General features: G+C 40.9%; 1 protein-coding gene across 2 annotated transcripts in view; it reads right to left on the bottom strand.

The window, feature by feature from the left end:
* IFT80 (intraflagellar transport 80) overlaps window positions 1-17,887 on the bottom strand; it is a 189,469-nt gene that overhangs the window by 25,195 nt on the left and 146,387 nt on the right. For both annotated transcript variants that reach the window (XM_077488065.1, XM_077488064.1), the window contains exon 16: window positions 6,569-6,740. In XM_077488065.1, coding sequence (XP_077344191.1) covers window positions 6,569-6,740 — 172 coding nt within the window. The remainder of the gene's footprint in view (window positions 1-6,568; window positions 6,741-17,887) is intronic.

Here is a 17,887-nt window from a genome sequence, read left to right as displayed (position 1 = left end):
CCCACACACTGAGGAAAGTCCGTTCATTTTGAACGTGACTCCAGGTAGCCGGGACTAGCGAAGGAAGTCAATGTCGCCGCCTTCGGCGGCGAGATTGACACGTCGCTGGCCGTCACCTGGTATGGACTTAAAGGGGAAGCCCTACACCGAAAAACGGTGTGGGGCTCCCCCCCATGGTCCATATCAGACCCTTATGCGAGCACGCAGCCCTATGTGAATGAGTACATTATTCCTGGGGTGCTCTTGAAGAAAAGGGAACATGTAGGAGCCTAGAGGTGCTTGCTCTAGTATGTAAGTAGCAGTTTAGTAGGATAAATGTGGAAAAAGGTACACTTTAAACAAATATGAAACAAAATCTTTCTTGGGAACGCTGACAAATTTCTCACCCGACAAAATAATCAGATGTCTGCATCAAAACAGGAATAAGATTCAAGACCAGTTATAATTACAAAGCTGCAGTCAAATTAAAGCGTCACTCCTTGGATAAATGCCAGTAGGTTGAATGATTCACAAGCTGTTCACATAACATGGCAAGAACTCAGTGAGAGGTCTGCACTAGAAAAATGAAAAGAAAAGAGGGCGCGCCAGCCTAGTGCATTATACCACATGTATTTATGTCATGTCTGCACCTTGGTTCCTGGATCCACCACCTACCATCCCATGAGAAGGAAAGGGGTCTCATTTTTTCAAGTTGGAGTTTTCATTATTACAACAGGAGGATTCAGAATCCTCTTCTCGAAATAAGAGGAGTGAGGCTCTACAACTGTACCATAAAATATTGGAAGTCAGAAAGAGATTTGATCCAACTGCACTTATCCATAGCCAAAATATTAGTAAACATAGTAAGGCAGGATCCAGTGCTGTAATCTCTCCAATCGGTAAAAGGGTAAAGGTGTTGAAAATGAAATGAAATGAAAATTATTCTTCTAAAAAAAAAAAAAAAAAAAAGTAAAAGGTGTAATCGATCCAGGAAGTTTATGCAGTTTTCGATACAGATAAAAATCTGATTCTATACAGCTTCCATGCAGTGAAATGCTTAAAAAAAAGGACTACTAAGAAATTGCAGAACCAAGATTACAATGATTTCCCAAATGCTGGCAATTTTCTCATATGCAACAACTTTCCATCAGTCAGAAATGCCAACATATGCAAAGATCCTCATTAAACATGCTGCAATATTCATCATAATACAATTGCACAGAAACAAGGGTCTAAAAGCAAAATTAAACTTCTGCTTAAAATAAATAAAAAAACAGGAACACTAGGAGAAATGAACACAAGGAGACTAGTGGTAGGACCTCACTATACAGAGGAACCTTGATGAGTCACTGTGGTTTCCATATACTGTATATTTACAAATGTTGTGCCACTAAAACCTTGGTTTTTAATTGTCAGACAGTTTCATCTTTTTTTTTTTCCGATTAGCTGGCAAACGTGTGTTTGTCTCAGGTATACCTGACTAGGACCACACCATTAGCAAGTTCAAGCACAAAAAAGCTACCATGTCATAATATGGCATCAAAGTTCGCAGCATCTTTCTCTTGGTGCGGTCCCTGGCAATACAAGTCAACAAACGTGTAATAATTCAATTTAAGAGATCTGATAATAAACAGTAAAAGTAATAGCGAGCAAATCAACATGATTGTCAGATTAAAATGTTCATTGATATATATCATTTTTTGTTCATATGGTTAAGAATTGCACCAGTAAAAAGTAAGCAGATGCTTACTTAGAAAGCAATAAGGTTATAGTAGATTGGAATTGATTTTTCAACAGAAAGGTGGCCCTAGTGGTCGTCACTCGTTCTGAGTCCATTTACATGCTGCCTTTCCTCAAGATGTCACATTGCTGCCCATCAAATCTCCCCAGTGACGCAGCTTTAATGGTCGCCAAGGTCAAAAGTATAATGGGCTCCAGGTGAAAAAGGGGGTCTGGGTTGTGACCTTTCGTGCATCCATCTGCTGCCAGTGACTGTAAAGGTGCCAGTTTATGCTGTTAGCATCTTTGTAATGACTATCTAAGCACAGGCCAGAGACCTGAACGCTCTAGTAAAGATGGGTTCATTGAACTATCCTGAAAACGAAAGTGATAAATGTGGCCTGTGGGAACAGGAACACTTATATATATCAAAAGGAATATTTGCAAAATAGGGGAAAGATGTACGTGTAATGATAGTGGTCTATATGCGATGATGGTGAACACAGGTTCAATAACAATGAGACGTCTCTGATGAATGGGGAGTTCTGTAAGCAACTGGGGTGGGCAGTGACTAATTCATTAACCATTACATAATAGACGTTAGGCAGGTCTTTATTATAAAAAGCACAGCAGTGGAAGAGTAAAAAGTGTAGATGAGTCTGCAGTTCTTATATACCACATTTCCCCAATGGGTCCATAGCCTTGTAGTGCTTGCTGAATTCCAAGTCATTTTAATCACAAACTACAATTAGGATTCAATGGGGCAGAGAACTTAAAGTAAAATAAAAAAATATAGGTTTGAACTGACTAGCCCTTGTTTTAATAGGACAGATAGTTAGCTAGGCATGAGCGAAATACCAGGGCAACAATTGCTGGCCTGAAAGTTCAGCTTGACTGGCATTCATATTTTATGGAATAAGTATGCAGATCAGGAAAGTCAGGAGTCTTTATCCGCATAACTGTTGTGGTGACTCAGAGAACTGCAACAACCTGATGGGCAACTAGCTTTATTAGAAAGCAATTTATTAGAACGCAAAATGGCAAATGTGGTCCTACCTAAACCAGAAAAAAACAAGCTTCTATTTGTATCCTACCGACCTATTTCACTCTTGAATAATGATGCAAAAATTTTGGCCAAAATACTGGCACTTCGCCTACAGAAGGTCATACTATCCTTATACCACCCGATCAGGCTTGCTTTATGCCTGGGCGAAGCACATTAGATAATATCCGAAGACTATATCTACATATCCATAGGGCATACAAAGACAAAAGCAGTGGATTTGTTTTGTCATTAGATGTGTCAAAGGCTTTTGACACGGTTCGTTGGTCATTCCTGTGGGAAACCATGTCAAACATGGGGCTTGGTCCGCAGTATATGAAATGGGTCCGCCTACTTTATGCAAACCCGAGAGCACCAATAAAGATGTCTATCCACCATTCTTATTGCAAAGGGGGACTAGGCAGGGGTGCCCCCTTTCCCCACTTCTGTTCGCTCTCGTCATTGAGCCACTGGCTCTGGCGGTGTGGCAGACCACAGGGATAGGGGGCATCTGGTTTGGGGCGCTGGAGAAGATATCTTTGTATGCAGATGATGCGCTAATTTACTTGGAGGGCAGGGAAAGTTCTTTTAGGGGTCTCATTCAGGTGGTAGAGGAGTTTGGGGAAGTGTCTGGACTGAGGGTCATATGGGACAAATCCATAGCCTTTCCTATTGGCCCCCCCCTGTGTGTATGATTACTTGAAAACTTCCAATCTCCAGACAACACAATCCTTTAAATACCTGGGTATTCAGATCCATAACAAACTCCCAAAATATGAGGGCCTAAACATCACCCCCATAACTAAATAGATGGTGGACAAACTCCAAACATGGTCAACGCTCCCTCTCAATCTAATAGGACACATTCATATTTTTTAAACGATTTACCTCCCAAAATTCTTATACTGCTTTAGAGCCACCCCAGTTTATCTCCCCAAAAAATTATTCCTGAAAATTGAATCCACTTTATCTTCATTTATTTGGCAGAATACCCAACCACCAATAGCCAAGGCATCCTTACAATCATCTAAACAAAAAGGAGGTCTTGCCCAACAAAATCTGTATAATTACTTTATTGCTTCCCAACTCACATATATCTATGAATGGCTGCACTCCGACCCTCAGACCCTTTCCACTGCTCTTCTGTTGTCTTTCATGTACCATTTGTTACAGTTAATGATGTGTTGCATAGGGCATTCAACTCCAAGTGCTCCAGATTCTCCCCTGTGGATGTAGGTTTGCTGGCATGGAGAGAGGGGGAAAAATGCTCTCAAACACAACTCCAGGAAGGTCACCACAAACCCCTCTTTGGGACAATCTCAGTCTTCCTGAGCTCTATGGGCACCTAGACTCACAATGGTGGGCCCGACTGCAAATTACGCATCTTTCTCATATAATTAAGGGGAACGTATTTGAGTCCTTCAAAAGTCTAAGAAGTAGTCATGCAATTGATCACAAGTTCTTTTACAAATACCTGCTCCTCCGGCATGCCATCAGGGCTCAATTTGGCTCCCTTACCATAGAGCTCCACGAATCCCCAATGGAGGATCTATTATCCTACCCAGACATTACTAAACTGGTCACAACATTCTATAGTCATCTTTCCAGGGCAGGGGCGGACCCATTTCAAAATTCTTATACAAAATGGCGAAAGTTGATACCTGAGTTAACGGAGGAGGGTTGGGAGGAGACTAAAGAAGTCTGTTTCAGGATATCATAAGCACAGCAGATCAATATGTTCAATTCAAGTTTATCCATCATTTATATTATACCCCAGGTAGACTGGCCCATATGGGCTTGAGAGTCAATGCAACCTGTGCTAGATGTACCTTTGCTAACGCTGATTTATATCATATGTTTTGGAGATATACAGGACTGGACTCTTACTGGAAGGACCTTTTCAATTTTTTTGAAGACCAACTTGCCCTGCCTTTACCCCAGACCCCAGAGGTGGGACTACTGGGCATCCTGAATGACCTAATACATAAAGCACCTGCTCAGATTTGACTCAGTACCATCCTATTCTATGCACGTAAAGTGATTTTGTTGAACTGGAAAGAGAGTGACTCCCCAAAAACCCAATCTTTGTATGGCATTATTAATGGGGAACTTCCCCAAATTCAAAATTATATATAATAATAGAGCTAGTTTAAAAAAATTCAATAAAGTGTGGCAGCCATGGTTGGATGTCTCCGGCTCCTTCTGGGGGACAGTCCTATCCTCGCAATTATCCTAAATAGGGTGGCTCAGGATTGGACTGGGCCTGGAGGCAGCTGGAATAGGCTGTATGATCCTAAAAGGAAGTAAAGATTAAAAGACAACTGGTGTAATAAGCAGCTGCACTGGTGATGAGGATTAAGGTACTTTGACATAAACAGTGGGACAGTGATGTGTATGAATGTTGCGTGTATGCTTTGTATGTCTAGTCTTTTGTTCAGTTTTTGTTGTTTCTCAGTTACTTTATCTCTGAAGTACCATTTTGGCGGAGTCGAGATGCATTCTTGCCCCTGCTGCCATGATTCTGGTAGAGGGGAGCTGAATGGTATTACTCACGATTAAAGGATTCAGTTACTCGTCCCGGCTTATAAAGTGTTCCGTATATAAGCATGAAGGGTATACAACATATTCTGTATGTAATAAGTAACACTGTTATACTGCTTAATATTTAAGTTGTAATGTTGAAAATTATAATAAACACCTTTTAAAAAAAAAAAAAAGGACGCAAAATGGCAATTTCCATGTTTGTATATTGATATATTTCCTTTCAAATGAAGCACAATTAAAGTGGATCTTAACTGCATTTGAGCACCACAAACCAAAAATACTATTTAAATCATTTTTAATATTTAAAGCAAACTTCCCCATCCATCCATGTCTTCACGCTTTATTTTGTTGGGAAATCACTTTGAAAAACACCCCCTAGCATTTCTGGCCAGGGCCATCATCAGTAGAGCAAATGATTCATCTAGCATTTACTTTCTGAAATCCATATGCCCTTAGCTTAAAGTGATTGACTGTAAAGGCTGTTTTTTTTTTTGCTTTTTTTTTTTAATAACAAACATGTTATACTTACCTCATCTGTGCAGTTGGTTTTGCACAGAGCAGCCCAGATCCTCCTCTTCCTGGGTCCCTCTTTGTGCTCCTGGCCCCTCCCTCTTATCAAGTGCCCCCACAGCATGCAGCTTGCTATGGGGGCACTGGAGCAAAGTCACAGCTCTGTGTGTCCATTCAGACATGGAGCCCTGACCCGACCCCCTCTCTCCCGGATTAGCTGGCTGAATTTGATTGTAAGCTGCATGAGCCAATGGCACCGCTGCTGTGTCTCAGCCAATCAGGAGGAGAGTCCTGGATGGCTTAGACATTCGTGGACATCACTGGAGAGAGATGGGGCTCAGGTAAGTAATTAGGGTGGTGCTTGGGTGGCTGCTACACACAAAAGTTTTTTTTATCTTAATACATCAAGATAAAAAAACTTCTGCCTTTACAATTCCTTTAAGCATGTATGCAGGAGAGTGTGCTTAGCTGAGAAAACCTCTCCTTCCTTCCTGAAGACTCCTGGGATGTATGACAATTTACCTAGGCAAGAAACCAGGAAGTAATTGAAGAAATATAAAACAATGTTTAAAACAAGTAAATATGATATACTTTCCTATCTATTTACTAATGCTAGCAGCATACGGATTAAAAGTAAGTAATGATTATTGGGAGAGTCAAGTCCCACTATAAAATCACTAAATAAAAGGAAAAGCAGCAACAATCTGGGCATTTAAATAGTGCCTGCTGAAGTTATGCATGCAAAAAAACACGCTGAGACCCAAGAAACATTACCTTTACAAACCGGCAGAGCCTTAATGCATCATTCCACTTAGCAGTAGAGGAGTAGTCATGAAGAATTGCTGGATATGAAGAAATGTTAGTGTGGACAAGACTGCCATCGCTTTTTCGGATTGTCACTTTGTTTCCAACAAAACTGATTATCTGGGGACTTTTACTATATTCACTAGGAAAAAAAAATGTTTTATTATATTCTAATCCATGATTATCAGCATTTGTTTTAGATATGTCAAATTATTGATGGTGATATAACACAGTGAACTTCCTTGGCAGATCTTCAATGTGGCAAATAGCAAAGTTCAGTTGCCCACAGCAACCAATCCAGAATCATCCTTCATTCTGACTGTTTTAAACTGAACAAATGCATCATCCGATTAGTTGCCAAGGATTACAATGGCTGCTGCACTCTGCACTGCCTTAGGACTTGTGTACATGGCAGTTGTTAACCTGCCTTTGACATGTCTTTGAAAGAAAACATTTATTGTATGAACTACTGTCATTCTTCGTCAGGAATTGGGTAACATCATGGTTCTATCCCAATCCTAATTATCCCTCCCTCTCTTTTGTTCTTTGTTTTATTACATACAGCCATTTATTAAAAGGAGAAGAAAAACACACATAGGAGTGACATGGTTCTGCCCCATTTTCAAATAAAAGCATAATGAGAAATAAGAAGTAGGTATGGAAAGCATCTGACTTCTGAGCTACGCAGCCAGCAGAGATCCTGCCAAGTAGTCATAGAGAATCTTAAGTAGTGCTGCTACGCAGAAGCTGGGAAGCCTACTGAGGTAGCCACAAGACACAGTTTTGCAAAAGTGCCTGCATGCATAATTTTTAACTAGCAGTTTCCGAGTGCAGTAAATAAAATAAACTTTATTGCTGCCTTAATATGTTTACAACATAATTTTCATGCTACAGAAAAAGCATGTAGGAGTGCTAACTTCCTTTGTTGTATGCTTGTTTTGTGTCAATAACAAATTTATAGTTTTAAAAGGAGGTCGGCAATGGCAGACCCTGTATTTTGTTCTGCGCAGGATTCTTTTAACCTAGAACCTTAAAACAAACTTGCAATGCAATTTTCCATAAGTGCAGTTGCCTAAAAAGGCTCACATTTATCTTTACTAATTATCGAATACTCTTGATTCTGCCCATGGAGAATACTGTGCTGTGGCTTTGATTCAGGTCCAGTTTTTAACTCTCCCACGCCCCCTACCACTCTATAAACCAAAGAAAAAAGAGCCATTGCCGGCAGCACAGTGGTCAGCACTAGGGTCATTGGCTTGAATCCCAACCATGACACTACATGCCTGGAGTTTACTTGTTCTTCCTGTGCCTGCGTGCATTTCCTCTGGGTACCCCGGTTTCCTCCCACGTTCCAAAGCCATGCTAGTAGGTTATTTGGCTCCTGTCTAAATAGGCCCTAGTATATGTATGTAAGTTAGGGACCCTTGATTGTAAGTTCCTTGAGGGCGGGGGGGGGGTGATGTGAATGTACAATATATATGTAAAGTGCTGTATAAATTGACAGCGCTATACAAGTACCTGTAATTAATACATTGCTGGCTTTTACACTGCTCCCTGTGGTTGTGGGGTGGCAGGGGGTGTGTCAAAGACTAAAGTGGTAGTAAAGCCTAACACTAACTATTCTTAAAAATGTTCCCTTACCTCTCTCCCTACCTAACCTGCATTGCATATACCCTGTGTAAAAAAGATCTGTAACCTTAACTTTTCTTAGTTCATTCATGTGATCCTGCAACTCCAGTTACTCCGTGTAATGAAGCGTTTGACAACAGCTGTGAATTTTGGGAGTCGTGATGTCCCCTATAGGCTCCCATGGCGCTCCCTCCTCTCCCCTGGAGCATCTGCATACTGACACAGGAAAGCCAGGACTGCAGGATCATATGACTGGAGCAGGTTAAAAATAGGCTAGTATACAAATATTTTTTACACAGGGTATGCAGGATTGGTAGAAAGGGTGGGGAGGGAACATTTTTAAGAATAGGTAGTTAGGCTTTTCTTCCACCTTAAAAGCTGTCTTCAGGCGGTGTCAGAAATAAAGGAATGCAAGGTTCCCACTAGTATTTTCCATGTTAAAATTTCCAGCCTCACAAGTGGCATTTATGACTTGGACAACAGAGATTGCAAAATGCATCCTGAAATTCCAATTTGTGATGACCCTTACTCTCGGTTCTTTCCTTCATAGAGAACAGCCATTGGTTCTTTCCACTTTCCATAGAACATTCGTAAATGGAATAAGGCTGGACCTTTTGACATCAGAAAAAAATCTAACACCACATAAATGCAGCTGAAGTCATAGCTCACAGTTTACGGTGCAGCAGCACAAAGGAGGATTAAATGGTTTTAAACATTTGTGTGCTTAACAAGTCCTAGCATAAATCCTTGAATCCTAGCTCTTACCCTAACCAACTTCTAACCCCTGGCAAGGCAATTTCAAGGTAACATTTCAATCCACGTACAATTTCTCAACCAGGGTTCTGCGGGACCCTAGGGTTTCTTTAGAGGATGCAAGGGGTTCTTTCAGCATTTAACAATTTTTGCCTCTATGATAAATAACCATAGATCACAATGATGTTTCAGCTCTTTGTAAGGGGGCATTCTTCCACCCAACCACAAATTTATGGAGCATTCTTCCCACTGATCACAAATTAAAAGGAATGTTCTTTCCACTGACCACCAGTGTTAGGGGGACCTGCTGCCAATGATCACCAGTCTAAGGTGGTCCTTACCCCTCTGATTACCGCAGAGGCTTCTTCACTGACCGCCAACATTTTACTGACCAGTAATGTTATGTGGCACATTTCCAAGGACTACCAATACAAGGAAAAACTATTTTAACCGTCTGCATTTTTCCAGACATTGTTATTTGTCAACTCATATGCAACACATTTTTAGTGAGGGTCGATTAATTCCCTTCCCACAACTATAAACCTGATTTAGCCTTCCCAACCATATGTACTGTACTACAACTTACAACTCCAGCATGCAGTAAAGGCCCAAAATCTCCCCATTGATTGGTGCCTCTCTCCCACTCCAATTTGTAACCTCATGCATTATACCACTACAACAAAATGGTTTATTTCCTGCTGCTGTGCCATGCACCTTTCCTCAGATTTGGAAGGCTACACAAGGCAATGGAGGTTTGGGAACTAGATTTGGGCCCTTTAGAGGGTGAACAGTGGGAAAATGTACTGGAATTGGTGCATATTAGCTCACTGAACATCTCGCAGAGACTTTCCTAACTATAAATATTGTTACGTGTCCACTTCACCCCAGACAAACTCTATAAAATGGGCCTGTTACAGGACCTGATCTGTAGTAGATGTTATAGATCATGACAACTTGATACATATGTTATGGCACAGTCTCCATATGCACAAATACTGAGCCATGGTTGTGGACCCGATTAATAAAGCTTTCCGGACTGATATCAAACTAGAGCCTAAGAAATGCATATTGGGTATATTAGATGACACTATACAACAGACACATACTAAATAAGCAGTTTCTAGAACATTACTGCAAACTGAAATGCTTATTCTACAAAAGTGGATATCTGCAAACCCCCAACCGTCCAGGATTGGGTTTCTTCCATGAATACTACCCTACACCATGATGCCTCATTTATCAACACTGGGGGTGTCCAGTCAAATTTGAGAAGGTATGGGATTGCTGGTTGAGTACTCCTGGACTCTCACCAATAGACCTGGTATTCAATAGAATGATAGTGCAATACTGGTTGTATGGTTTTCTTCCCATCTTTTTGTTTGAATCTTAGTCTCCCAACTGCACTTTTAGACTGTATCGCTGTAGTCGTCAGTCAATGTTTTGCTGTATATCCCTGAGCTACATTAAAATTCTGTTTATGACCACTATTTGTAATTTGTATGTATCAAGTCAAGATGAAATGCTTGGATTGATATGGCTACTTTTTTTATTTTTATTTTTTATTCTGGAACACTTTGCTACACACTAAAATAAACAGTTTCCTTGATTTAAAAAAAAAAAAAAAAAAGTTGCCTTTTATAGTAGCCCCAGAATTGTAACTATACTAAGCACACTACATTCCTTATCCCCTTTATTTATTCTTATAAATTAATTCATGGTTCATGCCATATACGGATTACTGTATTAGCAGGGGCTCCCTGAGACCTGGGAGTTATTTAAATGGTTCCTCTAAGATAAAAAAAAAAAGCAAAGAAAGACTGATTTAAACTATTTGATTTCTGTTTGCTTGCCTGCAATCTGGGCTGTTTAGTGAAAACACAATCACAGGGCAATCAGTATGCAGAGGAGCAGGACAAGATGTACCCAGGAACAAAGGGACTGTATTTACAATTTATACAAAATGGGAGATTTACAAACCTCAGGAGGAAAAAAAAAAGACATTATGACCATGACAACCATTCATATTCGAACCTACACTACAATTATTTCTAGGGGTTGTCGTCAGTGCTACCGCCTTGTTCCCTTTCAGTATCTAAAGGGGTTTTTAGCCACAGATACTTTTGCCAAGATACCTCTGCTGTGACCTTATAACACATCATTCTGGTGAACTGTGTAAGGACAACACCTGCCTATACCCACAAGAGGCTTTGACAGATGCTGTAGCGAACTGAATAAAGAATGTCCTATTTAACTTAAAAAATGGCAACCTATGAGTGGGCAGATGTGATTCTTACATGGCTCAAAAGAACAAATAAAGTGCCCAGCATAGCTAATGCCCAGCATAGCTAATGCCCATGAACCTTAAAGGACCTCTGCTGTGCATCAAGTTAGGATGTTGCTGTTCTGGAAAGTTTATCTTCTATTATTATCACTAACCGTAGCTCCAGTTATAGCACAGGAACATTTACAGGACTCTCCCATTTGCCTGTAACTTGTCTTATTTATATAACATGCAACTGGCAAGAATTTCCTTACCATTCCAAATAACAGAAGTGGACTGAATACTATTCTAATAAAACCGAAGTGCTGACTGGCAGCACACCACACCCCTGGTCACCATAAAGGGACAGTGAGCACAAAGAAAGAGAAAGAATAAAGTGAGTAATAATTCAGCGTCTAGTACAGAGGGCAGCAGCTAAGCTACTGATGCACACTGCCCAGTTTTAGACCTCACTGGACAATAAGAATGAAACCCCCGGGCTAAATGACATATGAATACAGTAGATCACATCTGCACAGCCTGTGGTAAAAATGTAAATGCGTCAGCGTGCTGCAGAACTGAAGAGCAAGCACACGTCAGCGTACAGCCAGCAGGTGGTGCAGTCCTCCATATGCTTAATGAATCAGCTCCTTTTGATTTGCATGTTGAGTGAGGTCTGTTCTGGTCATTACCTTCCACACAATGCACACGACTTTTCAGAACTTGTGTGTTGTGTCCAATTTGTCTGCTTTTACTGTGAATTAAGAAGCAGGTTTTAATTAGATCTTATTTGCTGACGGACAGCTGACTGCAGGGAAATCCTGTTTTTGTGTGCATTTGGGCAATTTGCCCCTCCCTTTTTCTAGCACCTTTTGCTGTTCATAAATTGATTGAGCAGCTTGCCTTTTTTCTTTTTGTGCTATAATTTAAGGATGCACCCATGGGAGGCCTACAGCTGCTTTAGAGCTGGTCTGAGCTTTTCAAGGGTTGTAGTAGGCCAGGACAGCTGGGGCGACCTCTGGGTAAGTTTTGCTCTTGGTTCATGTGTATATTTGTATATATGGTCTACTGTTGGTAATCTCACTGCTTAGTGCTAGGATCAACTTAGCAGAAGCTCCTTGATAGTGGCAGGTGGCTTACACATATACTTGCAAATGTATGCATTGGAGACTCTGCCTCTATTATAGTACAAGCAGGTTTTAATTAGATAAGTTTGCTGGTTTGCAGCTGGGTGCTGAAGGGATTTCTTTAATGTGTACTCTAACCAAAAAAGGCCATAGTTAGAGAAGACCTAGCCTCAAATGCTAACTTAGAGCTAGGTTATAGTTAGAGAGGGCCTATCCTCGAAAGCCAACTTAAAGTGGATGTAAACCCCATTCATGAAAGTTGACCTAAGCACAGCTATCTGCAGTGTTTACTTATCTCTCTGCCAACCTCTAAGTGCCGTTTCTTGTTGGTACACTGTTCTCAGATACATGAGATAACAGCAGCTGAAAATTTGTTTTGGGGGGAGCTGAGAGGGAGATTAGCAGGGAGCTTGTCTATTCAGACTACAGCTCTGCACGCTACTTCATTCCTCTGCCTATGTGAAGGGGGGGGGGTGCATTTCCTTCAATCAGCTTTCACACAGTGTAAGCCCAGACACTCCACCCACTGCTGAAAGAGGAAGAAAGATTTCTAAAATGATCTGCACTTTCCAAAGAATATAGAAAGCTGAAGACATCAGATATACATGTAAAACATATGTAGGAGATTTTTTTCACCTCTGTGTATCATCTGAGGCTGTTCACTTCACTGGTTATATTTGAGGGTTGACAATCACTTTAGAACTTTGTTCTAGTTAGAGTGGGCCTATCCTCAAATGCTAATTTAAAAGGGTATGTCATATATAATAAGGACATAGACTAAAATGCTAACTTAAAAGGTATGTCATGGTTAGAGAGGTCCTAGACACAAATGCCAACCTTAAAGTGGTTGTAAACCCTTACAAACCACTTTGACCTACAGGTAAGCTTAGAATAAGGCTTACCTGTAGGTCCAAGAAATATCTCCTGAACCTACACGGTTTAGGAGATATTTACAAAAAGACTGGCACTGCTGTCTGCGGCACATGCGCCGTAGAGAGTGGCGCGCAGGCGCACTGAGCATGCCGCAGATCACAGCGATATGCCGCTCATGACGGCTCCCGTGCGCATGCGCGGGAGTGACGTCATCGCAGCTCCGGCGAATCACAGTGCTGGAGCAGCAAGACCCAGAAGTCACTTCGGGATACATGGTAGCGGTGAAGATAAAGGAGGAGGACCGCTTCGGGGGCTTCGTTCTCAGGTAAGTTATTCATAATGAGCTAGTATGCTATGCATACTTACTCATGATGCCTTTGCCTTGCAGGTTGAATTTTTTTTTTTTTTAAAGTGCCTTTACTTCTTTAAAGCTATCTCATGGTTAGAGAGGACCTACCCTCAAATGCTAACTTAAAGCTATTTTATAATTAGAGAATGCCTAGCCTTAAATGCTAACTGAAATGCTATATTATAGTCAGAGAGGACCTTGCTTCAAATGCCTTTAACTTAAAGTGGTGCTAGCCCAAAAACAAAAAGGTAGGTATTGTAGCTTACCAATCCTTATTTGTGGTGGCCATTTTTTATTTTCTGGGGGGGGGGGGGGGGGTCCTTTATTTTTATTTTTTTCACCTGGTGATCTGGCCAGTAATACTTCCCATCATAGGGTATATCCACTCCATGAATGAGCAATAGAGATGCCTTTGGAGAGCATCATTAGCAATCTGGAGAGAGGGTATTCTTAGATTCACTGGCAGATTTAGATGGACTTGACTAAGAAATTAAAGCCAAACTAGCTAACAATTTAAGGCAGTTACAGAAAGAGTTTTATTTTCCTTTTCTGAAAAAAGGTTTCACATAAATGAATAAATGTTGAACATTGTAAGCACCCCTGGTAGTGATAAATGGTTTGTCTTGACCCTCTGACACTTTAGTTGGACAGCTTTGTCTGTTAAAAAAAAAAATAAAAATTGCAGACTTGCTCCCTACACCACCAAGTGATAACAAAGAGAGAAAAAAGCCAAAGCAAGGAAATCTAATGCAGCCACCACATCTAAGGATTGGTAAACTGCAATATATTACATTTTTATTTTTGGGTTTAATACTGCTTGGGGGCTGCACTGCCTCCCAAATACTCGGCTCGCAGTTGTGGTGTGGAAAATTTAAAATTGTATAATAAAAGTAATTTTGTATTGTCTAGTAAAAGTATTGTACAAACAAAATGGCGCTCAGGAGGCAGCAGTAGCACCTCCTGAACGCCTGTCAGCCATTGCTATACCGCCTTCTAAATTGCTTTCCAGAGGGCGATAAGCAGTACCGCAAGTCTTAAAGAAGCCTTAATGGAAAAGATAAATGTACATATTTTAGAGATCAAGTAACACTATTGCCAAAGAAAGATATCACATAAACTGCAAACCTTCTTTGTTGGTCGATAGCTAGCACTCTGCTACTAGAAAGCCAGGCAAAGCTCTATGTATTTTGTCACTTAATCTCTGCTAAAGGGGAAGACTAGAAGTTAAATTGTGCCCAGGGTGGTATGACTTGTAAAGGAGGGGGCCCAGGTCAACATCTTCCAAAGGCAAAATATTGCAAACCCTCTTTTACCCGCTAGTTTCCCATTCATGCACGGCTACTAACACGGCTATAACTCCTTTCCTATAATACTCTGTAAATAAACTTTTTCCAACACAATGCCTTTTCCTGGGGGTACATCTGTACATGCCTTCTGCTTTGAGAGCCAGTTGCTGGCGTTCAAAGGGGGACATTTAATAATGTATCCCTGTCACTCGTGTATCAGTCCTGACTAACTGATTGCCTCTCAGCTGACAATTGGGAGTGAATTCCAATCATGTGGTTATACTATATCAGCTATGATATAGTAATTAAATGATGCCTGAAAGGTTCTTTGAAAAAAATTTTTTTAAATATTTGGCCTGAAAACAAACATTGCCACCTTCAGGCTGCAGTGGTATCTGCTTTACCATCGATTCTATACACAAATTGTTCTTAAGGTTAAAAAATAGAAAGATTTCTTCCAAAGTGGCACTAATACTGCACCAAATTCATAAACAACTACCTCCAGTTTGAAAGTAACAAAACTGGAAGTTATTAAGACTAATTCCAAGTTGGCGTATAGAGACAGGCCTATCTCTGTACACTGTGTAGCAGGTTACATGTCTGCCGCTCCTACCCCAACCCCTCCCTACCTATCATTGGTTGTTAAGAACACTGTCAGCTTCACAGCAGACAGCCTCCAAGCATAGTGGGTGGTGCCTGATGGAAAAGCAGAGACACATGTTTCCCATCAAATCCACTCTCCCCTCTGACTGACAGTGGACAGATTCTATGGGCCAAGGATCTGCCTTGCCTGCTGTCAATCACAAGAAGTGTAGACCTGATGGGGGCTAGTGTCTCTGAATCCCCAATCAAGCTCTGCCCACGGAGCTTAAAAACTCATTGGTTGCTGCGCTGAGCCACACTGAGGATGTGCAGTCTCAGTGTGCTCCTGGAAGTGGTGTGTGCCCCATATTCAGGTTCCTGTTTACAACAACAGGTATGCAAATCTTTTGCGTGCACTGACATTTGTCGGGCGGAGGCTAGTTGAAATTCTACAAAGTGTCTCATTCAGATTCCATCTGATATACTGTATACTTCAGTATCTAAAGGGCTCTGCAATATTCTTAAAAAATAATCCAGTAGCTACACAATCTGCAAAATTACTTTAGCCATTGCGGAATAACTGAAGGCCCAGGCCATTCTGAGTATGAGCTGCCTCTGCATGAATTACACATTCAAGTTTGACATGTTAAAATCAAAAGTGTGAAACCCATTTCACAAGCATTGCAGTCTATCCAATGCCGATACGGACATGACAGCCCTGAGCAGTGGTTGGGACCAATAGGGTACATTAATGCTGTATGCACGTGAACTTTGCATGTCTACAGAGTTAAGCAGATTTTGCTGTCAGCTTCAGGTAGCAAGATCCTGTTTAAAAATGCAGTAATTATGTGTGCTCTTCTAATTGAGCCTATATTAAAAATGTTTCAACCCCCCTCCCAATATGCTGTTTTAAGTATAATAGAGGTTTGGCATCCTTTTAACTCTTTAGAGTCCTGTAATGCCATGTGTTATGATTTAAAAAAAAAAATTCAGTAATTCATTCATCCTGATATTCAAGGCACTGTGCCAAGAGTATACACGGATCTGCACATGTGCAGTTCAGTGTATATTCTGAAGAGAATTGTGAACAGGCAGGCAAGTTTATTTCATTGCAGTAGAGACATACCATGTCCAGTGGTGGCCACTCCACGCCCCCCTAACCCATGCACCTGGCCCCTAATCTACATCTATATAGGATTTCTATATAAAACTACCCTGGACAAAGCTTTTTGGGAAACAGTAAAGGTAATAAATTACTGAATTATGATACCAGGCCTGTGCAATCATGCATGACGGGATGAAAATGTCTTGTTTATTGTTATATCTACACTTATTTGTTGTCATATCTACAACTCACTGATAGCACAGAATTAGAAAATTATTTTAAGGGTTCACTGAGATCTCAAGCTTTTTTCAAGAGTTCCGCCAGGGTAAAAAGATTGAGAAAAGCTGCATTTTTAAATATACGTAAAGAAAAAATTTTTTTAGTTTGGGATAAAGCAGGGAAGGGTTAGGAACTTTGTCAAAATGTTATTGATGGCTGTGCTCCAGCAGAGATTGATCCTATTTGACCTGGAGACAATTGTTACACAGACAGAAAGTGATGGGTAATTTAAACATTCTGAGTTTGGAGCAATAGGTAAGGGCAAATTCTCCAAAAGTGACACCTGTTGCTACTCAATAAGATGTACATTCTGTTTACTTTAGAGAGATTTCATCTCATTTCCCAGTTTTATCTCCAAGATAGGAAATGGAAGACAGTCTCCCCAACTGGATATAGAAAGAAAAACATAATTTAAAATGATTGTAAAGGCTTGTGTTTTTTTTTTTTTAAATAACAAACATGTCATACTAACCTCCACTTTGCAGCTAGTTTTGCACAGAGGGGCTCTGATCCTCGACTTCTGGGGTCCCTTGGTGGCTCTCACGAAATCCTCACCGCATCAGATAGCCCCTTAGGAGAAGCGCTTTCCTGGGGGGTTACCTTGCGGGCACGCTCCTGAGTTCAGCATTCGGCGTCCATAGACATGAATGTGGGACTCGGCCCCTGCATCATTGGATTTGAATGACAGTAGCGGGAGCCAATGGCTGCGCTGCAATCATTCTAGCCAATCAAGAGACGGGACCCCATGCAGAGAGGGACAGCACGTCTCCATCGAGGCAAATATGGCGCTCAGGTAAGTAAAAAGGGGGACTGGGGGGCCGGTTATTGCCAGAAGCTTTTTCACCTTAACCGCTTCAGCCACGGAAGATTCTACCCCCTTGCTGAAAAAACGCACTTTTTGCGATTCAGCACTTAAACAAAATGTCATTTTTTTCCCCACAAATAGAGCTTTCTTTTGGTGGTATTTGATCACCTCTGCGGTTTTTATTTTTTGTGCTATAAACAAAAAAAAAAAGCAACGATTTGAAAAAAAAAAAAAACAATTT

The sequence above is a fragment of the Lithobates pipiens genome, unplaced genomic scaffold (genome assembly GCF_037356315.1).
Source record: "Lithobates pipiens isolate NorthernLeopardFrog02 unplaced genomic scaffold, aLitPip1_a1.2 Scaffold_18, whole genome shotgun sequence".
NCBI lineage: Eukaryota > Metazoa > Chordata > Amphibia > Anura > Ranidae > Lithobates > Lithobates pipiens.
The sequence above is the reverse complement of the archived record's forward strand: the minus strand, read 5'-3'. Positions and strand labels throughout refer to the sequence as shown.